The sequence below is a fragment of the Bos taurus genome, chromosome 1 (assembly GCF_002263795.3).
Source record: "Bos taurus isolate L1 Dominette 01449 registration number 42190680 breed Hereford chromosome 1, ARS-UCD2.0, whole genome shotgun sequence".
Classification (NCBI taxonomy): domain Eukaryota; kingdom Metazoa; phylum Chordata; class Mammalia; order Artiodactyla; family Bovidae; genus Bos; species Bos taurus.
Window position 1 is genome coordinate 35,378,783 of NC_037328.1, and position 24,069 is coordinate 35,402,851.

A 24,069-nucleotide genomic window follows, 5' to 3' on the forward strand; every position below is an offset into this window, starting at 1 on the left:
AGGGATCAAACCCAGGTCTCCTGCATTGCAGTCGGTTCTTTACCAGCTGAGCCACAAGGGAAGCCTAAGAATACTGGAGTGGGTAGCCTATCCCTTCTCCAGTGGATGTTCCCGATCCAGGAATCGAACTGGGGTCTCCTGCATTGCAGGAGGATTCTTTACCAACTGAGCTATCAGGGAAGCCTCTATGACTCCTCGGTGTCCTAAATCTAAGTTATATTTAAGCATACATGCCCTTCAATAAGGTGGTGGTGGTGGTTTAGTCTCTAAGTTGTGTCTGACTCTTGCAGCCCCATGGACTGTAGCCTGCCAGGCTCCTCTGTCCATGGGATTCTCCAGGCAAGAATACTGGAGTGGGTTGCCATTTCCTTCTCTGAGTGATCTATAAAATATAACCAGATACAGTTTGGCCACCAACTAATCAGAATAGATTCCAGTTTGCTTATCCAGCTATCAGCTTGCTTCAAACTAGGGGAGAATGACGCTATTCCAGTGCTGGGTTTAAATACTACACATCTCTATTTTGTCTTTATTGTAATGAAGAAACCCCATCTTGAGCTCCTGCTGTGCACTTTTGGAAGGTCTTCCATATGGTTGCTGCTAAGTATTTTGGCATTTTCCCAACTGTTACAATTGGGTCAGTGGGGGGGATTGTGTAGGAGTAATAAAACAAGGGTGACTGCAGCAGGGAAGAACAGGATCACTACACACATAACAGCTTATTGCCTCTCAGGCATTCAAGCACTACTCAATGCCATTCATTACAACAGGCACCCAGGGTAAACTGCCTCTTTGCCATAGAGCTTACTCCAGGAAAGGCCAGGCCTTGGATGCACAGACTGTGTCCTGCTTACCTTTTTTCCCATTTCTTTACGATTATGCTTTTCCTGAGAAAAGAAAGTTTTCCTGAGCAGATTCTCAGCTAAATTTTAGTAGCAACGGCAGGAAGAACAGTTAGCCCTGAGGGCTTTGATGTATCTGCTGCTGCTGCTGCTGCTAAGTCGCTTCAGTCATGTCCGACTCTGTGCAACCCCATAGATGGCAGCCCACCTGCCTCCCCCATCCCTGGGATTCTACAGGGGAATAAATGAGGAGGGCTTCCCTTGTGACTCAGCTAGTAAAGAATCTGCCTTCAATGCAGGAGGCCTGGGTTCAGTCCCTGGGTTGGGAAGATCCCCTGGAGAAGGGAAAGGCTACCCACTCCAGTATTCTGGCCTAGAGAATTCCTTGGACTGTATAGACCATGGGGTTGCAAAGAGTCGGGGAAATCTGACTACCTCAAATACTTAAAAATCCTTGAGACATAATTCATAAAACCAGAGGTGATTGATAATACTGATACTGTTATTGAGGTGTCTTCCTATCAGAAATCACATCTTTGGAAAAAAGTACTATTATTTTCATCCTGTGGAAGGCAGTGTTACTTAAAGCACTAATAGATTGGGAGAAAAAGTGTTCAATGCAAAATTAAAATTATAAATAGCAAAGTAATATATTAAACAGAGATGTGTACAAATACAAACACACAGAGACTGAAAGCGGGGGAAGGAGGGAGAGGGACACATACACACACAAAAATGAACAATGAATTTAAGATCTCGATCCAAACATAATATTTCCCATATTTATGCTTATACACAGAAGGATTCTTTAAATAATTCTTTATGCTTTTCCTTGTACATAATATAAAGCTTTTGTTCCACAGTGAACACCAATATACAGGTATGAAACATTCTAATAGGTTCACAGTGTAGCCATAAATTTTTCTTGATCAACTGCAAGAAACTGAGATATTAAAAAACAGAGTTGGAGACATTTAAACCGGTGTACAACAAATGTGTGTGGATTTCTTTTTGTTTCCAGTCAAGAGCACTAAACAAAAAACACTGCATTAAGAAAGCTGCTCCCCACCCTTCTCCCGGCCACTTCCAAGCCTAGAAACCGGATCCCTGGAGACCCACACCGGGTGATAGGAGCCCCGGGCCCAGGGCCGCAGTGAGCGCCTTGGGTCCGGCAGGGGGCTGCGCGGGTGGGCGTCGGGGAGATTGCTGAGCCAGTCACCGCGGAAAACTCCCAAGACAAACACCACCAGGGCACGGACCTCAGCATTATCATCAGCCCCTGCACTTATGAAAGGCTTGATACAGACAGCAAGGGGATGGTCATTAATCAACTGGTTCCAGGACGACCCACGCTTGTCCTAGGATTCTGGGGACCCCTACTTCCAGCTTCTTGGTGGGCACGGAGAGCGCTAAGGATCATCTCTGTCTGCATTCAGCGTGGAACCCGGACCTAGAAGCCACCTGACCCTGCCCGCGATCCCCAAGTACTGCTAACATCGCTAGCGGCGCATCACTCCTGGCGCCAGGACCCCAGCAAGCTGGAGAGTGGGCAGCCGCTGAAGTGAGGGCAGCGGCCGCGGCTTCAGGCGCCGCAGTGCGCAGGCGCATGCGCAAACCGCGCAGGCGCCGCCTAGAAGTGACTTCTCCAAAAAGTGTCTTAGTTCGCGGTCACCTGAGCTCCGGGCAACTCGGCTGCGGCAGGCTTCGCGGATACCCGCTCTCCGCGGGTCCTGACTGCAGACCCCGCCCTCTTCAATTGTCCATCCGCTCCGCCATCCCGAACCTTTCGAGGGTCTGTCATATCCCTCCTTGTTCTTTCTAACTCGCGGGCCGGATTGGGCCGAGCCGGCTGCCCGGGTGCGGTCCCTGACCATGGCGTCCCTCTTCAAGAAGAAAACCGTGGATGGTGAGTTCCGTGCCTAGCTGAAAAGGCCTAGCTCTGCGTTTCCCAGGCTTATTTGGGGGACTTCCGGCCTTGACTCTTGTTGCTGTCCCTGGGGGCGGGGCTGGATCAAGTGGCCCCACAGGTGACCGCCTTCGTGCGTCACTTTTCCACTTCCCTGTCTCTTCGGACTCGCCCTACCTCAATCTCACCTGGGCAGTCTGGCTTCCTCTCTCTGATAACACAATCCTTAACAGCCCCGCCCCGTCCCCAGGTTTCTCCTTCAGCTGTGTCCTGAGCATTTCCTGGAGGCAGGATGCGGTTGACCCTTGCCTGTCATTAGATTTGGTGATTTGATGAATTTCTTGTTGGTTTCCTCTGAGTGTTTACTGCTCCTTCAGTTTGGAGCTGTACTACTTGGGAGCATCCAAACCGGAAACCTGTGTTGACGTGGGGGGAGGGTGTAATAGGCTCCAGTTACAAATGAACTTGGTCTGGACCGGTCTTGCCCTGGGAACACACCATCAACAGAGATGTGAAATAAATGCTTCTTGACTGACACCAGTAGAAAAATAAAAGAAATCCAAGGGAGGTACCTGGATTTCGTTTTCATAGTTGACTTCTGTCTCGTATAAATATCTTGCTGTCTAAAGTAAGAAATGTGGTTTGCATTATCTGCATAGACACTTACGTTTTAATATGCTTGCATTGCCCCAGACATTTAACTCAATGTCATTTTAAGGGGAAAAAGTGAATACAGGAATATACAAATTGGTGTTTGTAAGCAATGATTGTCATAAATGCTTATATAGCTGTTTAGTTAGCCTTGATATTTTCATTGACTTTACCAGGAATCAAATTCATTCAAATTATTTAGAAATCGTGTTTCTCATTACATGTTGAGTCTAGGTTGTTGCTGGTTCAATCAAAGAATCACTTCTTTGTAAGGGTCTAACTGCCACAAAAGGAGCAGTGGTAGCTAGACAGTGATTGGTACAAACAGGGTACTCAATCCAGACGTGGGGTAACTCCTTCGTTCCTTTGTATTGACTGTTCCAGTGCTGCCACAGTTATTTTTTGGAGGATGACAGAGATAGGATCTTTACCCTCCGCACTACCTTTTACTTCAGCACATGTCTTTTTACCCCTAATTTGTCACACAGCATAATACTGTGTGATACATAATAATAATTTTTGGTTATTCTGAGTGGGTGAAATTGACTTTTTATTAACTGAGAAATACCACTTAAAATACTTGCAATAACTATCAAGTTTGGATAGGAAGTAATACAATTATGTGAAATGAGTTTTGTGTGTATTTTACCTGAGAATGTTAATCTTTAACATGACACTTTATTTTTTCAGTGTTCAGTACCAACATTATGGTTTTCAGTTATTGTATAGTACTCCGGGGGGGGGGGCGGGGGGAGGTTTTTTTTTTTTTGGTTATTTAAGTCTCATAGAGTGAGAATTGTACAGAGGTAAAGGGTTGCATCTTCTTACTATGATATTACAAATTAAAATTTTAAAATTAACATTAAAAGCGAAACGTCCTAGCTCTAATTGCTTGATGTCTGTCAAATTACAAAGACATAAAAATCAGTTCTATATTCTCAGTGCTGTGCTTCCTGGTGCTTTTGGCAATCCAGTGACAATTGTACTTGAAGTATAGAGCAGAAAAAAAAAAAAGACAATGAGGATGTGCAGTGAGCATGTTTAACTGTATACTTATTTGGAGCTGAGTTAATTCATCCAAGAAATGATGTTTTTGCTAAATAGACTTACTTGCAAGAAAAAAATCTTAAGGACTTTTGGAAGGAACTATCTACTGACTTAAAGATCTGAGTGTGAAATTTCTGAATATAAATTTGGCCACTATGTACATTTCACTATAACCAGCAAACTGCATACTTGATGTTTTCTTAAATTATCATGTCAATTGAGATCACTTAATGACATCTTAATTGTAGATCTGTACTTTCATTATTTTGATCTGGAGATTTGCTGATGCTTTTATTCTTTATTTTCTCAGAAAAAAAAAAAAAGATGTTTTGTTTAAAAGGTGACAGCATTCATTTTAGCAGTAATGAGGCTATATATTTTGAAAGTGAACGTATTCTTATGCATATCTGCCAGATCCTCAGAATCGTTGATTATTGATCATAAGATCTTTTACTATATGCTGTCTTTTTACCTGTTTCAGCAGTAATGAAATTCTGATATATAAGAAAAATATGTAACTACTTATAGAGCTGGAGAATAATTGAATCTTTCTTGTCTCTTTGGATTGGCTAGAAGAGTTGCATACAATATCATTAAAGAATACTGCATATGTAAATTAAAAGGGGAGAAAACATTACAGCACTTATTACTATTCAGAGTTATGTTTAATTCATTTTTGACACAAAGATGAACAAGTCTCTGCAGTGTATACTTTGTTACAGAAATTAATGAGAATTGTAGCTCAGTGCTAAGGAAGAGAAAGATTCTTTTGAATTTGAAATTACAGTTGACTACTTGGTTTTCCTTTTACTGATTTATAAGATATATATATATATGTATACACACACACACACACACACACACACACACACACACATTATATAGGCCTTCCCCAGTAGCTCAGCGGTAAAGAATCCGCCTGCAATGCAGAAGATGTGAGAGATGTGGGTTCGATCCCTGGGTCAGGAAGATCATCTGGAAGAGGTCATGGCAACCCACTCTGGTATTCTTGCCTGGAGAGACTCCATCAACAGAGGAGCCTGGCGGACTATGGCCCATAGGGTCATGAAGAGTCAGACACAACTGAAACTACTTGTATATATATATGTATATATATGTACATATACATGCATATATGTTTTTGTTTTGTTTTCCTTTTGTATTTTTTCCCTAAGTGGACTAATGGTGACCTATTTTTTTAATCTAATTATGAACCTGTAAGTCAAGATGCCATGAGGACTTGTGAATGCACAGCTAAATATGCCTGTTAAAAAGTGAAGGTCTTTAAGCGCGATATACTTTTTGTCTGTTATCCTCAACAAAGACAAATTTGAGGTGCTAGTCTAAGCCAGCACACTGTGTTAGCATATTGTATCTGTATCTTATTTAATTCTTAACAAAACCTATAAGCACTATTGTCATCTCCATTTTATAGATGAGGAAACTGAGACGCAAAGGACTAAGTAACTTGCCCAGGATCATTCAGCTACTAGGTGACAGAGACATGACTTTCTCTCTTTGAGCATTATCATTGTTGTTTGTTTCTTATTGAAAAGCCTGCGGCACAATTTAATTTTGCTGTTCTTGCTAAGTACAAGGAATTCTCAGCATTTGGTAGATACCATGTAAGGCATACCTTTTGTCTATAAGCCAAAATTTTCTTAGTGGAAATATTTTCCCTTAACCCAACGTTTTCTTAGGAAGTATTTTCCAATTCATTTTACTCTTCATCTAAATCTCTCAAAGGAGTGGTGATGTCTCCTATCCCCACTTCTCTACTTCTCTGACGTCCCCCCACCCACCATTGTACAGCAGTTTGATTTACGTCTCATGTAATAAATGAGATCTTGCTAAGATCATCAGTGACTTCTAGATCACTGAATCCCATTTTTAGTGATCATCTCTTAGGCTATGTTTTGCATTTGATTTTGATAATAATTTTTTCCTTGAAATTCTCTTTTGGTTTGCATGACATAACACTGTCTTCATTTTCCACAAATTCTTCTGACTACTCCTTTTCCTTTTATGTTTTTCTTTTCTTTCTTCCTTCTTTTCTTATTTTAACCTTGCCTTTAAATGTTAGTGTTTTGCTTGGTTCCATCTTGGATTACCATTATTCTAACCGTACATTTTCTCCCTACATGATCTTATCTAAACTCTTATTTTAGTTATAACCTAAGTGCTGATGTATCCCAATTGTGTATCTTTAGATATATTTTTCTGAGTTTCAGATCAGTATATCTAATAGTTTCCTAAGTATCTCCACCTTGATGTCCCAGAGTACCTCAAATTAAAAGAGGTCCCCAAAAGAATTCATCACCATCTCCTTCAAGTCAGTTCTTTTCCTGGGTTTTCATCTTCCGATGTGTAGCAGTCCTTGATTTTGCCCTCTACCTTTAATTAATTACCAAGTCCTCCTTTTGTCTCTTAAATGTTTGTCACATATGATCTTTCTTTTTCTCATTCAGGTCCCATTTATCTTAAACTTTCTTACATCATTTTTCTGCATTTCCTTCTTGTAGCTTCATAGCCTGTAAATCATTCATCTGTAAAGTTGCCTATGTGATTGATATATATATATGAACTCCAAATCTTACTATGCTGCTACTAAGTCACTTCAGTCGTGTCTGACTCCGTGCGACCCCATAGACAGCAACCCACCAGGCTCCCCCGTCCCTGGGATTCTCCAGGCAAGAACACTGGAGTGGGTTGCCATTTCCTTCTCCAGTGCATGAAAGTGAAAAGTGAAAGTGAAGTTGCTCAGTCGTGCCTGACCCTCAGTGACCCCACGGACTGCAGCCTACCAGGCTCCTCCATCCATGGGATTTTCCAGGCAAGAGTACTAGAGTGGGGTGGCATTACCTTCTCCCTTACCATGCTACTCCTCACTATGCTGCTCCTCACTGTAAATCCATTTATTGAGTCTCTAGCATGAAAGGATCGAGTGAGTGCCATGCTTGATCTGTTCCTTGTCTTCCTTACTAGCCATGTCATTTCACTAAGAACCCTTCTCATATTCATCTGTATATATCATACTCTTTCTCACTCTGATGTTTTTTTAGTTATGATACCTTTATGTGTAGAGTTCTCTTTTTTTCTTCCTGTAGCTAATTTGAACAGGTTTTTTTCTTTCTCTAGAAATTCTTCTTCAGTGCCACCTCAGTTCAGTTCAGTTCAGTCACTCAATCGTGTCCGACTCTTTGTGACCCCATGAACCACAGCACGCCAGGCCTTCCTGTCCATCACCAACTCCGGAGTTCACTCAAACCCATGTCCATCGAGTCGGTGATGCAATCCAACCATCTCATCCCCTGTTGTCCCCTTCTCCTCCTGCCCTCAATCTTTTCTAGCATCAAGGTCTTTTCAAATGAGTCAGCTCTTCATATCAGGTGGCCAAAGTATTGGAGTTTCAGCTTCAACATCAGTCCTTCCAATGAACATCCAGGACTGATCTCCTTTAGGATGGACTGGTTGGATCTCCTTGCAGTCCAAGGGACTCTCAACAGTCTTCTCCAACACCACAGTTCAAAAGCATCAATTCTTCGGTGTTCAGCTTTCTTTATAGTCCAACTCTCACAACCATACATGACCACTGGAAAAACCATAGCCTTGACTAGATGGACCTTTGTTGGCAAAGTAATGTCTCTGTTTTTGAATATGCTGTCTAGGTTGGTCATAACTTTCCTTCCACAGAGTAAGCGTCTTTTAATTTCATGGCAGCAGTCACCATCTGCAGTGATTTTGGAGCCCAGAAAAATAAAGTCAGCCACTGTTTCCACTGTTTCCCCATCTATTTACCATGAAGTGATGTGACCAGATTCCATGATCTTCATTTTCTAAATGTTGAGCTTTAAGCCAGCTTTTTCACTCTCCTCTTTCACTTTCATCAAGAGGCCCTTTAGTTCTTCTTGCTTTCTTCCATAAGGGTGGTGTCATCTGCATATCTGAGGTTGTTGATATTTCTACCGGCAATCTTGATTCCAGCTTGTGCTTCCTCCAGCCCAGAGTTTCTCATGATGTACTCTGCATAGAAGTTAAATAAGTAGAGTGACAGTATACAGCCTTGATGTATTCCTTTTCCTATTTGGAACCAGTCTGTTGTTCCATGTCCAACTCTAACTGTTGCTTCCTGACCTGCATACAGGTTTCTCAAGAGGCAGGTCATGTGGTCTCTTATTCCCATCTCTTTCAGAATTTTCCACAGTTTGTTGTGATCCACACAGTCAAAGGGTTTGGCATAGTCAGTAAAGCAGAAATAGATGTTTTTCTGGAACTCTCTTGCAAACTGTGTTAAATACCTCACTCCTTGTGCCCCCTCCCACTTTTTTTTTTTTTTTTAACATCTTCTTGTTTGTATTTTCCTGAATGAAAGTAGATCTTCATGAACTTCCAAAGTTGGATTATGCTTTTCTTAAGTTTTTCCACATTCCACATTTGGATGGTTGCAGAGTCTTCAGCATTAATGAGAATGACTCTACAGCAGTTTAGAGTTTAGAGACTAAATGCCAAAATAGTGGCATTTACTAACCAAGAGCGGTGTTCCCAGTATCCATATCCAGAGCATCCTGTAGTCTACATCTATATTATCACACCAACCCTGAACCTTACTGCAAGTTTAGAGATAATTTGAGAACTGTTACTGACAGTAGAGGAACAAAGCTTCTTAGGCTTTGCCTTATTGGGTGCTGTTTATGTATGCTGATTTTCCAGAGTTCAAAATTTGTGAAATTTTGACTAAGTTGGATAAATCTGTCAAGAGTCAGTTGTGATGCCACATTTTTGATAGCACAAGAGGGGATAAAATTTATCATCTACATAAATTAGATCCCTTTCAGAAATATCCGTGCCTTCTTCCAGATAAACTACAGCATTCTCATGGTGCTACCTACAGTACCCAGATCTTTCTTTGCATGGTATGTGTTCCCAGAATGATTATTATCCTGAATATTTAAAAACTCAAATTTTGCTTTCTGATTGGTTCCTAAATTCTTGGCACACCAAAGAAAAATAATTGAATAAGGAATTCACGAACACAGTACTCTTCTGAGCATTTTTCTGAGCAAAAGTATTACAACATTTTATTTATAGGAAATAGAGACTGTTTCTTTTCTGTTTTTTTGAACAATTTCGGATCTGAAGAAAAGTTGAAATGACACTATTCAGTGAATACCCATTTTCTCATTGCCTCAATGTACCAATTATTAACATTATGCCACATTTGTTTTCTCTCCCTTTCTATGTGTGTATGTCTTTATGAGTACATTTGTACGCGTATGTGGGTTTCTGTTGTTGAATTATTTAGGGTAAGTTATAGACATCATGCAACTGTGACAATCCAGCAGATATTTCCCAGAATAGGATATTCACCTGTACAAACACAATGCCATTATGACTCTCAAAAAAGTTAATAGTGTACAGAAGTGAAAGTGACAGTGTAAGTCTCTCAGTCGTGTCTGACTGTTTGCGACCCCGTGGACTATAGCCCACCTGGCTCCTCTGTCCATGGGATTCTTCAGGCAAGAATACTGGAGTGGGTTGCCACGTCCTGCTCCAAGGGATCTTCTGGACCCAGGGATTGAAACTGTGTCTCTTATGTCTCCTGCATTGGCAGGCGTGTTTTTTCCCACTAGCACCACCTGGGAACTCCCAATAGCATTATTTAATATGGAGTGAAATTCCAAATTTCCTTAATTGTCCACCCTCCCCCCCAATTCATTACTGCAGTTTTTGTTGCTGTTGTTTGTGAGGGAAGTGATTACCTGGGTGATGAAAAGACTTTCCTACTTATGTGGCATTTGAGAGAAAAACACAGTGTTGAGAAAGAAATAGTTATGTGATGACCAGGTACCTGAGCCTTCTAGGCATAGAGAACAGTAAAGTAGGAAGCCCTTTCAGAAGCCCAGGAACAGATATTTCTGTATGAAATGTCTTTCCTTTACATTTCTCCATTCCAAACATGATACCAAAGGCTGGTATTTCCTTTCATGCTACCATTTTCTACCTTCAAGTCCATCCTGTGAGACTGTTCTTTCAAAGGATCTTTCACTCATTCCTTTACTTATCTAAGCTGAAAAACGCCCTTGGCAGTTTTCTGAAGCTGTTATTGATGAGCATGCTAAAGGCTGTGTCTTTGAGACCCACATGAGACCCAAAGATCTGCTGACAGGTGACATCTCAAAACCTTCCTTAAATTCCTGAAAACACTGATATTTTAACAATCATGAACAAATTCATTTCAATGAGTTCCTCAGGGCTTGAGTTACTTTTGAGACTTTCCTGGTGGGGGAAAAGCATTCCTTGTTGCTTCTTTTTATGCTACCATAGGGCTAGACTCCTAGTCTCTTCATAGTGTTCCACCTTTTCCTATCAAGTGAGTCCCGCTGAGATTTTCAACTTCAGCCTGGTTTTTAAGCAAATCCCTGGCTGTCTGGACCAAGTACAGAGTGGCATGATTCTCTACTCTCCTTTCTGTTTCCCATAGTTGTTTATTTTTGTTTTTATTTTTTCTTCATCATGTATTAAAACTGGTTACTTAGGTGATACGTTTTCTTTCAGATTTCTGATGTACTATGTCCAAAGCCTGAGAAACAAGTTTGCTTTGCCTATCAAATTTTGATTTCTTCTCACCCACTCTCTCACTGTTATTGTCCTTCTGCCTCTGTAAATTTGATTTTCAAAGCCAGTATTCTCTAGGTACTGACCTCTAATATTAATATTTCTTTCTTAGCCCTTAACCTTTGAGTTTGTAGCATTTTTGCAGTTGTTTTTTTTTTTTTTTTTTTTCCCTCATCAACCTAAGGAGATGGTATATTCTCACATGGCCAGTACCCCATCCCCCTTTATTGTTCATTGTGGAGCTCCACATGCCAGCTTTAGCTGAACTCATGCTCCCAGCTCTTCTGTTCATAGCCATGATCAGAGTTTATCTAATACTCCTTCACCCACTCTACCAGTGCCACAGTGCCACTATTTCCTCTGATACTAGCTTGCAGACCTTGCACATAAAATACAAAGAGGACACTTGCTCTCCTCTTGGATCTTAATCCCCAGAAGCCAGTTCATGGAGATGGTAAAGCAGGACGTGGAAGCATTTTGTGCTCCTTTTTCAATCCATGTGATCGTCAGATTCAGGATAGGCAATACAGTTGCATAAATCAAAATGATTTTTCTCTGAAGAAACACATTTAAAAGCAGACAATATGGTAATGTTAAAAAATCCATCATGACCTTACAGTAAAGTGGCAAACCCAGTACATGGTAGAGCCGGTGCTGTCTAGGAGACCAGCTTAAACACAGCTGAGTGGTATAGTCTGTGAGTTGTGCCTTAGTGCTCCTGAGGCACAGTAATCCTGACTGCAAGCTTGAGCTCCCTCCCTTCTCTCAAAACATAGGCACTTGAAAGGATGAAAAAAAAAAAGAAAAAAGTGGGCTTTCCTGATAGTTCAGTTGGTAAAAAAAAATCCGCCTACAATGCAGGAGACCCTGGCTCAATTCCTGGATGGGGAAGATTCGCTGGAGAAGGGATAGGCTACCCCCTCCAGTATTCTTGGGCTTCGCTTGTGGCTCAGCAAGTAAAGAATCCGCCTGCAATGCGGGAGATCTGGGTTTGATCCCTAGGTTCGGAAGATCCCCTGGAGAAGGGAAAGACAACCCACTCCAGTATTCTGGCCTAGAGAATTCCATGGACTGGAATAGTCCATGTATAGTCAGTCCATGGGGTCGCAAAGAGTAGGACACGACTGAGCGACTTTTACTTTTCATATTTGCAGCTTGTAATGAGCGACTTTCACTTTTCATATTTGCAGCTTGTAATTTAATCCTCAGATGTGCAAACAGTATGGAAATGAGCAGAGTCTAGAAATAATAACTATGATTCAAGTTGAGGCTTAGCCTCAAACCCAGTAGAAAATTCTAGTGAGCTAGATCACATGGGAGACCCTTTTATATTTCACTTTTTATTTTGGCGCTCTCTGTTTTTCTTTTCTTTGGTAATCAGATAGACCTTATTGACTGGGAACCAAAGAATGACCTTAGGTCTGTTTGTATCTTCTTAAGTCCAAAATTTAAGTCAGTGATCTTATCACTCTTATACATATGTGTTACTTTGTTCAATAAGAAGAGCCTGAAAGGCTTTAATGCCCTGGATGGAGCTGGCCTGAGTGGCCTTTTCTCAGTGTTGTGCTGGATGTGGGTGAGGAGAAGATGGTGGGTGGGGCAGCCCCTGGAACCTTCTGACATGTCCAAGTACTAACAGAGAGAGCATACCGTAGGCACATCCCTGCATATTCACAGTTTGGAAGTTCAGTACTCCATTTTTCCTTTGTAGAAAATGTCATAAAATCTGTCATAGCTCAGATTTTGCCATTGTTAAATTGTCAACCATCTTTCTTGATAACTAGTAGATTTTATTGTTAAATTATTAGTCATCTTTCTTGATAACCAATAAATTTTATTACATATTTTTAAAGAACCTGTTAAATTATGGCTATAAGATAAATCCTTTCACATTTTGGTATATATATGTTTGTATTCCCTTAGATTACAGTTAACTACTATATTGGTATAGTTGTTGATATGAAGTAAAATGAGAATACAAATAGGTAAATAAATAAAATATACTTCTTGCTCTTAAAGAGCTTGTAACCTTAGGAAGAAATCAGACCTACTAAGAAATAAATTTAATGGGAAATAAACTTTGACTTCAGAACATTAAGAATGTCTCCGAACCTTTCTCATGTTATTCCTTCTGAATTATTTGAAGATTAAATTATTAACTATGAGTTTAGTACAGGAATTGTTTTTAAAGAAAATTTGTTTTATAGGATACACCCATTATCTCATATGAAAAAAATATTTTACTGTCTTTTCCCTCTTACCTTAATATATTTTAAAGTGTTACAGTTTTGTTTTATACAATCTAGTGTATAACATTAGATGCTCTTGGATTATAGCTTAGAACTCTTTAAATATTAATAGGTCATTAACAACAGGCTGTGAAATATGCGGTAGTTAATTTTCTTTATTTTTCCTTCTCTAATATACAGTGACAGTTATGGTACACATAGTTACATAAAATTAAGAAAAGTGAAGTCAAACAATTTCGATTAAATTGTTTTATTAATGTATCATGTCATTAAAGTATCATGTCATAATACTTGTATTTCAACAAAGATGGCTATATCTATTCTTTACTCTGATTCTCTGACACCAAGTGGGTGTCTCCAGCACTTTAGTTCAATCCTAAGCAACAACTGTTTGGAGTTAGTACAGACCCCACAGGTTAAGGGCTCTGTCCACAAAACTGTCCTCACTTAAGAGGCCAGTCACAAGTCTTAGATTGCCACCAGTACTTCTGACTGACCGGCTGTAAACACTAGTGTCACCCCAACTCCCTCTTCAGATCTGAAAACACACTAGAACAACTCTCAGAACTCAGGAAAGTTCTTAGTATTACCAGTTTATTTGTAAGAATGCAACTCAGGAACAGCTAAGTGGAAGCAAGGTACTGTGCAGGGGGATGGGGTGAGGGGTGGTGCTCAGAGTATCTATGCCCTCTCTGGACATGTTACCTTCCCAGAATATCAGTATGTTCACCAACCTGGAAACTCTTCCAGTCTCTTTATTTATTTTTTTTAATTTAATTTTATTTTTAAACTTACAATATTGTATTAGTTTTGCCAAATATCGAAATGAATCCACCACAGGTATACCCACGTTCCCCATCCTGAACCCAGTCTCTTTAAGAATATTTATAACCCTGTCTCTGGCTCTACTCCCCTCCCCTGAGAGATGGGGCTGAAAGGCCTCACCTTCTAATCAAGAATTTGGACTTTCTGGTAAGCAGCCTCATCCTGAACTCTCCAGAGGTACACTTCCTTAGATCAAAAGACATATCTATCACTCAGGAAATTCCAAGAGTTTTGGGAGCTCTGTGCCAGGAACTCAAGACAAAGACCAAATATAAATTTTTCATTACATGACCTTAGTAATGAAAAAATGTATATTGATAACATTTTAGATCCAACAGTCAGTGCTTTCAGCAGTTGCTTTACACTGTGTCAATTACCTAGTCACAATTCAACTTATCAATATGGTGGCTTCTCTCTCAGCTCAGTACTTTTGTAACGTTAGAAGACCATCATCATTATCTTAATATTTCATCTTATCCTAGTTGAATTCAGGGAGTTTTTAGTGTGCAAAAGGATTGTATTCCAAAAGTTCACTTGTAATACTATAGTGTTAAATTTAGGGCATATTTTCTTTTGAAATAGTAGAATAAGTGGTCAGTGTTTTCATACCAATCCATTGTCTTGGGCAAGATAGGGGAACTATGTCCAAAAAATGGAAATTGAAAGGGTTTAAGTAGTGAAGATGAAAAAGCTGATGATTGTTTTGAAAGATGGGGAAATGAAAGCTTTCTTTGCTCTTTTGTTTAGTGTCAGTCTGTAGATTTCAGAGGAAAAACATCATGTGTGTAGACCTAATTAAATTTATGTCCACCTAAAATTCATATGTAGAAGCCCCAACCCCTAATGTGACTGTATTTGGAGACAGGGTCTTTACAGAGATAACAGGTTAACTGAGGTCATGAGGGTGGAGCCCTAATCCAATAGGACCAGTGTTATCATAAGAAGAAGAAAAGATACCAGAGAAAAGGCCATGTGAGGACACAAGAAGAAGATGGCTATCTCATGTCAAGGGAGAGGGCTCAGAAAAAACCAACCCTGCCAGCACCTTAAAATTCTGTTGTTTCTGCCACCCAGTCTATGGTGTTTGTTGTAATAGCCCTAGCAAACTAACAAGTCATGTTTTTTAAGAATAGGATCCCAGCCAGTGCTCCATGAAACACTGCTACCCAAGAAATGCTAATAGAGGTTTCTTTAAAAGGATTCCTGGTTTAATGACTTCGGAGAATAACCGACCACATATTCTTCCCTTAAAGGTTAACAATGTACTTTTGTATATTAAATGTTCTTAGAAGCCTTGAAGCAAATAAATTGGTTTAAAATTTTTTCAACTTGAACATTTCCCAAATATATTTGCCTACAGACTATCCCCTTCTTTTTTAAGTGAAACATGTTTCCCATCTAGAAGAAAGTGAGTGAGGGGAGAGAGCTCCCTCTCTTCTCATCTCCTATATAGATATTGTATGGTTTCCTATTCCTGTGTGTAAGGAACATACAGAATATATCTTTAGTAAATCCTGAGTGTGAGATGTCCACCAATATAACTTAATTGAGAAACAGAGTAAGTAAAGGAGGAGAAATAGATGTTTTGTAAGTAGGATATAGGAGCTCTGACATCTTATTTTTAACTTTTATTCAGTCATTGTAGTTGATTTTATATAATGACGTGAAATGTTGTTCATTCTGTTTAACAGTGCTATTTGTTGATATCTGTCTCTATTTGTAAGGATTATGTCTCTGATAGCTTTATTTTTTGTTTTCCTACAAGCTTCACAGTCAGAGGCTATTGAATCAGAGTGCCTGTGGGGTGAAGCCTAGCACTTTTTTCTCCCTTGCGCAGATTACCTCACCAAATACCAATTCCGGCCTCTGAAACAAGTGAAATAATAGTACCTACCTTTGGGGGTTGTTGTGAAGCACTTAATATACCTATTACTCAGTATAATTAGTTATTTTTATTCTGAGTAAAGTTTCATTATAATAAGAAATGTGTAGAATATAAGTTGTGATGCTCCATCACTACAAAAGATAATGGTTGCTGGCTTTGCTGTTATTTTAATGGAGTTGAAATTCACTTAACATTAATCACTTTAAAGTGAACAGGTCAGGAGCATTTAGTACATTCACAATGGTGTATAACCACCATCTCTAGTTCCAAAACATTTTCATCACCGTAAAATAAAGCCCTGTATCCATTAAGCAATGACTCACCAGTCCCCTGTCTCTCCAGTTCATGGACATTTGGGTTGATTCCACCTTTTGACTATTTTAAATAGTGCTGAATTTGTGTAGAGTAATGGTTTAGGTACTTTTTTTTTCAGTTCTTTTGGGTAAATAGGAGGGAAATTGTGAGATGAGTTGGTAATTTTATGTTCAACTTTTGAGGAACCACTGAACTTTTATCCACAATGGCTGAAATAATTTACATTCCTACTCACAAGAAGAACTAAAGAGCCTCTTGATGAAAGTGAAAGAGGAGAGTGAAAAAGTTGGCTTAAAACTCAACATTCAAAAAATTAAGAACGTGGCATCCAGTCCCATCACTTCATGGCAAATAGATGGGGAAACAATGGAAACAGTGACAGACTTTATTTTGGGGGCCTCCAAAATCACTGCAGATGGTGACTGCAGCCATGAAATTAAAAGACACTTGCTCCTTGGAAGAAAAGTTATGACCAACCTAGACAGCATATTAAAAAGCAGACACATTACTTTACCAACAGAGGTCCGTCTAGTCAAAGCTATGGTTTTTCCAGTAGTCATGTATGGATGTGAGAGTTGGACTATAAAGAAAGCTGAGCACTGAAGAATCGATGCTTTTGAGCTGTGGTGTTGAAGAAGACTCTTGGTTATAGCCATTTTGGCAGATGAGAAATGGTTTCTGATTTCCCTAATGAGTACTTTGTATCTTTTCCAAATATTTGTTGGCCATTTATGTATTTTCTTTGGCAAAATGTCTGTGCAAGGTGTTCACTCATTTGTTGAGTTGTCCTTTGTTTTTGAATTGTAAGAGGTTTATACATACATACATACATATATATATATGTATATATATATATATATTCTGGCTTCTGACTCATATGTAATTGGCGAATATATTCTCCCATTTTCTACATTGTCTTTTCACTTGATAATTCCCTTTAGTCACAGTTTCTAGTTTTCATGGAGTCTGCTTTATCTATTTTTTTCTCTTGTTGCTTGTGCTTTTAGTGTCATATCTAAGAATCGATTGCCAAAACCCAAATCATGTAGATTTACTCCTATGTATTCTTCTAAGTCTTTTATGATTTTAGCTCTTATATTTGAGTCATTCTTCTCTTTTGAATTAATTTTTATATATGGTGTGAGGCAGGAGTCCAATTTCTTTCTTTCTTTCTTTTTTCTCATGTAGCTGACTAGTTTTCCCAGTGCCATCTGATGAGGAGACTCTTCTATCTGTTGTAGTGGTGGTAGTTTTAAATTCTACCTCTTTACTGAAAAGGTACTCTAGTAAAATGATTAAGACCACTGATTCAGGAGACAAAACTTGCATCCAAATCTGGCGTTACTACTTACTACCTTGTGACCTTGGGCACGTTATTTAAACTTATTAACACATATTTTCGGATACGTATAAAATAATAGAAAAACCAATTCCATGGCATTATTGCGAACGTTATACTGAATTGTTGTTTTTCAGTTGCTAAGTCATGTCTGACTTTTTGCGACCCCATGGACTGGAGCACCCCAGGATCCTCTGTACTCCACTATCTCCCAGACTTTGCTCAAATTCATGTCCATTGAATCTGTGATGCTATCTAACCATCTCACCCTCTGTCGCCCTCTTCTCCTTTTGCCTTCCATCTTTTCCAGCATCAGGGTCTTTTCCAGTGAGTTGGCTCTTCATTTCAGGAGGCCAAAGTATTGGAGCTTCAGCTTCGGCAACAGTCCTTCCAATGAATATTCAGAGTTGATTTCCTTTAGGATGACTGGTTTGATCTTCTTGCAATGCAAGGGAATCTGAAGACTCTTCTCCAGCACCACAACTCAAAAGCATCAATTCTTCGGTGCTCAGCCTTCATTATGGTCCAACTCTCACATCCATAAATGACTACTGGAAAAACCATAGCTTTGACTATATAGACCTTTGTCAGCAAAGTGATGTCTCTGCTTTTTAATGCACTGACTATGTTTGTCAGTTTTCCTTTCAAGGAGCAAGTGTCTTTAATTTCATGGTTGCAGTCACTGCTTCCACTTTTTCCCCTTCTATTTGCCATGAAGTGATGAGACCAGATGTCATGACCTTAGTTTTTTGAATGTTGAGTTTTAAGCCAGCTTTTTCACTCTTCTTTCACCCTTATCAAGAGGCTCTTTAGTTCCTTTTCACTTTCTGCCATTCAGTATCGTCCTTATATATGGGGTTGTTATTTCCTCTTGCAGTCTTGATTCTAGCTTGTGATTCATGCAGCCCAGCATTTCTATTGATGATACTCTGTATAGAAGTTAAATAAGCAGGGTGACAATACATAGCTTTGTCATACTTCTTTCTCAGTTTTGAACCAGTCAGTTCCATGTAAGTTTCTAACTGTTGCTTCTTGACCTTCATACAGGTTTCTCAGGAGACAGGTAAGATGGTGTGGTACTCCATTTTCCACAGTTTGCTGTGATTCACACAGTCAAAGGCTTTAGTTTAGTCATTTAAGCAGAAGTACATGTTTTTTCTGGAATCCCTTTGTTTTCTCTGATCCAATAGAATGTTGAGAATTTGATCTCTGGTTCCTCTGCCTTTCCTAAGTCCAGCTTTTACATCTGAAATTCTTGGTTCACATACTATTGAAGCCTAGCTTGAAGGATTTTGAGCACAACCTTGCTAGGATGTAAAGTGAGTGCGATTGTGTGGTAGTTTGAACATTCTTTGGCTTTGGGATGAAGACATGTTTTCCAGTTGTGGCCACTGCTGAGTTTTCCAATTTTGCTGACATGCTGATTGTAGCACTTTAACAGCATCACCTTTTAGGATTTTAAATAGCTGACCACATTTCGTCAGAACTCTTCACTATGACTTGTCCCTCTTGGGTAGCCCAGCATGGCATTGTTCATAGCTTTATTGAGTTACACAAGCCCCTTTGCCATGACAAGGCTGTGTTCCATGAAGGGATCACATACATGTAAAGTACTTCGCAAGTTTCCTCACAGTGAGGAAACAGTTTGGCAAACATTACCATCCATATCTGTGATCTTTTGAAGTAATCACTATTTAGTAACAATTAATCTAAATTATAGTCAGTCAGTTAGACTAATACTTTAATTCTTCAAAAGGTAAGACTGATGGATCCTCATGAATTGAGATAAATGAGAAAGACATTAACAATGAATGGACACTTACAATATATCAGGTCATTGTGAATGTTATTTGCACCTTCATGATAATTTTTATTTTATAAGAAACTGAGGTTTAGAGTATTAACTGACTTTACAAGAAACCATCATATAATGATCCAGTAGCAGAGGTGTGATTCAAATCCCTGTCTGCTTCATTGGAAGTCTGGATGCTTCTCTTACTCTTTATAATGATGATGACATAGTGTAAAAAAAAGATTTAATAAACACATTGCCTGTCTTCCTTTTTGGAATTTCATGTAATATTGAAGTAGGGAAGAGATGAAAAAGGTTGTGTGTGTGTGTGTGTGTGTGTGTGTTTGCTCACTCACTCGCATATATGTGACATATAATATATATGTCATAAAAGCAATGTATAATAATCAGTTCTCTAAGGGAGTATTTTAGTGTGATTTATATATTCTTTTGACTAAACCTCAGACTATATAGTGTATTTGTACTTCAGTGTTTTTTTATATAATCAATATTTATAATTCATTCTAACATTTGATTAATTTTTAGTATATTGAAACAAAAAAATTTAACATCTTGTAAAATTTTTTTAATTGAGGTTTCTAATTCCAGTATTTTAAGTGGTATTAAAGAAGATCTTACAAGTCATACATTTAGGTTTCTTTTGTGATTCTCTTAGATGTAATAAAGGAACAGAATCGAGAGTTACGAGGTACACAGAGGGCTATAATCAGAGATCGGGCAGCTTTAGAGAAACAAGAAAAACAGCTGGTAAGTAGAACATTAAATTTCAGTTTAACTTTTCTAACAAATTTAGAAGTCAGTGTTGGAGTAATTAGCTAACTAGGAAAAAGACACATGGCAGGTGGTAAGTGATTTACTTTACTAAGAAATGGCATTTAATACCTTCCTGCAATTTCTGGTTACCTTTGTTTACTGTGTCATTCTCTTGATTTTTATCAGGAGTCTTTATTCTGCTGAATATAAAATCAAATTATTCTTCTGTTTGTGAAAGACATAAATGCCTAGGAAGAAATATTGCTCAAAACAGCCATCTTCTTCTCAATCAACAGCAAAGATAAAATAGTCCTAGAAAACAAGAGCCCTTCACAATATTGTAAAGCAATTATCCTCCAGTTGAAAATAAATAAATAAATTAAAAAAGAACAAAACAAGAGAGGGTTGCAAGAAAATAACTGTGTTAACCAATGGGGTGTCTTACTTTATATTTTAACTGTTATTGACAATGTCTGTGATAATGAATATACTTTTAAAATAGATTGGCTATCTTTAAGTATTTTTCTGTTACGTTTTTAAATGTATATTGCTTAAAACATTTTTAAAAACCAACATGCTTGAGGTATAGTTGACATGCAATTGATTGTCCATGTTTAAAGCAAATAATTTGACACATTTTGACATATGTATTAACTCATGAAACGATTACTACAGTCAAGGTAATGAACATATCCATCATCCCCAAAAGTTTTCTTATTCCCTTTATAATCGCTTCTACCCATCCCCTTTCTCCCTATTTCCTCCTCAGTTAGGCAAACACTGGTCTGTCATTGTAGATTTTACATTTGCAAGAATTTTATATAGATGAAATCGTAAAGTGATTTCATGTTTATATGGCTTCTTTCATTCATAATTATTTTGAGCTTAATCAGTGTCATTACATGTATCATCATTTTTACTGATAACTGTTATTCCATGTGTGGACATTGCAAAATTTGACTATCCGTTTACCAGCTAATGAACATTAGGGTCATTTCCCAGGTCATTTCAGGGTTATACTGATCCTGTGCTACTTTCATCATATTTCTGATACTTTTTGTTGCTGGTATATAGAAATACATTCATTTTTTTTTTGTACATTGATCTTTTATTCTGTAACCTTCCTAAACTCAGTCTAGTAGCCTTTTTGTAGATTCTATTAGATTTCTACATAGACAATCATGTCATCTGTGTAAATAAAATTTTTCTTCCTTTTGTCATCGTTTATTAGCTATAGGCTTTTTGTAGACGCCCTTTCTCAGGTTGAAGTTCCTTTATCTAGTTGTTGAGAGTTTTTATCAGGAACTTATTTTGTCAAGTGCTGTCTTTTTTTGCATCTATTGAGATTATAATTATGTAGTTTTTCTTCTTTAGTCTGTTAGTATAGTGAATTACATAACTGATGATTTTCCAAAGTTGAATCAAACTTTTGCTATTGGGATAACTTCATTAGTAATGATGAACTTTTAAAAAAATATTTTATTTCAATTTGTTGAAATTTTCATAAGAATATTAGTATCTCTGATCATGAAAACTGTTAATTTGTAGTTATCTTTTTGTGTGGTGTCCTTATGTAGTTTAACATCAGAGTACTGCTGACCTTAAAGCATGAGTTGGCTAGTGTCCCTTTCTGTTTCATTTACTGGAAGGGTCTGTGTATTTCTTTTTTAAATGTTTGATCGGTTTCATCAGTAAAGTGAAGTTTTCTTTGTGGATAGATGTTTGAACTAAACAAAAATCTCTTTATGGCTAGATTTTTAAATTCTAAAATTTTCAATTTTTAGAAAATAGGTATAGAATGGATCAAACTTTCTACGTTTTGAATGAGGTTTTGGTAGTGTACATCTGTCAAATAATTTGTTCATCTCTACTAAATTTTAAAATGTAATAACATTGTGTTTATAATATTTTCTTACTATTCTTTAACATCTTTTGGTTGTTAAGTGATGCCCTCCTCTGCATTTTCAGTATTTGTCATTTGTGTATTCTCTGTTTTTTTCTTTCTTCTAATTGGCAGTGGTTTATCAATTTGATCAATTTCTTGTAAAAGAAAAAGCTTTTGATCTCATTAATTTTCTGTATTTTTTTCCTTCCTAGTTTATAGATTTCTTCTCTTTATATATTTCTTTCTTTCTATATACTTTGTGTTTTATTTTCTCTGCTTTTTTCTACTTTCTCTATTTTGAAGCCTACTAGATACTCAGTTTTTCTAAATGTAAGCTCTAACACTTTAAATTTCTAAGAACTGTTTTTACTGCAACTCACACATTTTGATATGTGCATTTTTATTTTATTAAGTTCAAAATATTATCTCATTTCCCCTGTGATTTTTTTTTCTATGTTGTTATTGTTGTTGTCACAACCCCGTGTACTGCAGCACGCCAGGCTTGCCTGTCCTCCACTATCTCCCAGAGTTGGCTCAAATTTATGTCCATTTAGTTAGTGATGCCATCCAACCAACTCATCCTCTGTCTCCCCCTTCTCCTCATTCCCTCCATCTTGACCAGCATCAGGGTCTTTTCTAATGAGTTGACTCTGCATCATGTGGCCAAAGTATTGGAGCTTCAGCCTCAGCATCAGTCCTTCCAATGAATGTTCAGAGTTGATTTCCTTTAGAATTAAGTGGTTTGATCTCCTTGTTGTCCAAGGGACTCTCCAGAGTCTTCTCCAGTACTACAATTGGAAAGCATCAATTCTTGCATGACTTATTTCGAACCACGTTTCCTAATTTCTGCTTGTTATTTTCCTTTCTTATTTTTCTTACTGCTTTCTAAGTTTAATTTCACTCCAGTTAGAAATCATACCTGTAGGATTCCAATCCTTTTATTTTTGTTGAACCTTGTTTTCTGATCCAGAATGTGGTATATTTTTGGTAATTCCTTTTTTTTTTTTTAATGTGCACTTGCAAAGAGTATTCTGCTCTTGGTGATGGAGTTTTTAGTGAATGTTGGTTAGGTCAGGTTGGTGATAGTGCTTTTGTAAATCTGTACACTCGTCCTAAAATACACTTTTGTAAATTTGTAAATTTACACCTTTGTAAATCTGTCCACTCGTCCTAAAATACAGCAATATACTTAAGAAAGGAGTTGCTGATGTCCCTTATGCTACTTGTGTCTTTGTCTGTTTCTCCTTTCAGTTGTATCAGTTGCACTTCGTAAATCTGGAAGCACTGTTTTAGGTGCATACACATTTAGGATTGGTTTGACATCTTTATGTATTAATTCTTTTGTTATGAAATGCCCCCTTTATTCTGGTAATACTCCCTTTTCTTTTTTTTTTTTTTAATCTAGTTAATGTAACCACTCCAAATTTCCAGATTTTACTAAGTATTTATATAGAATATATTTGTTCTATCCTTTTACTTAGCTTTATATAGCTTTGTTTTGCTAATCAAAGTTGTTTTCTTGAGATAGCATATATTTTTATGTTCTGAGAAGGAAATGGCAACCCACTCCAGTATTCTTGCGTGGAGAATCCCATGGACAGAGGAGCCTGGCAGGCTACAGTCCACAGGGTCACAAAGAATCAGACATGACTTAGCAACTAAACAACATCTAATTTGCCAATCTGTCTCTTACTTAAGATAGTAAATGGACCTTTTCATTAAAGATAGTTGTCTGTATTACTAGCTTCAAATCTACCACTGTACTCTTTTTTTTTTTCTTTGCTATCTTCTACTAATTCCTCCTTTGATTTTTTGTTTTTTCCTACCTACTTTTGGATTGAGTTTTTAAATTTTCTTTTCGGCTTTATGTGAGTACTGTTTTGTAGACTTGCTTTCTTTGTGTAGAACACAGTACTAGTTCCGTCTTATCCATATAAACATGTA

The 24,069-nt window shown here is 38.0% G+C and overlaps 1 protein-coding gene across 1 annotated transcript in view; it reads left to right on the forward strand.

Annotated features, from left to right (window-relative positions):
• The first annotated feature begins 2,514 nt into the window (after nucleotides 1-2,514).
• Nucleotides 2,515-24,069, forward strand: part of CHMP2B (charged multivesicular body protein 2B) — a 33,903-nt gene continuing 12,348 nt past the window's right edge. The window contains exons 1-2 of the mRNA NM_001035472.1: nucleotides 2,515-2,748; nucleotides 20,143-20,234. Of these exons, the coding sequence (NP_001030549.1) occupies nucleotides 2,715-2,748; nucleotides 20,143-20,234 (126 nt within the window). The 5' untranslated portion in view covers nucleotides 2,515-2,714. The remainder of the gene's footprint in view (nucleotides 2,749-20,142; nucleotides 20,235-24,069) is intronic.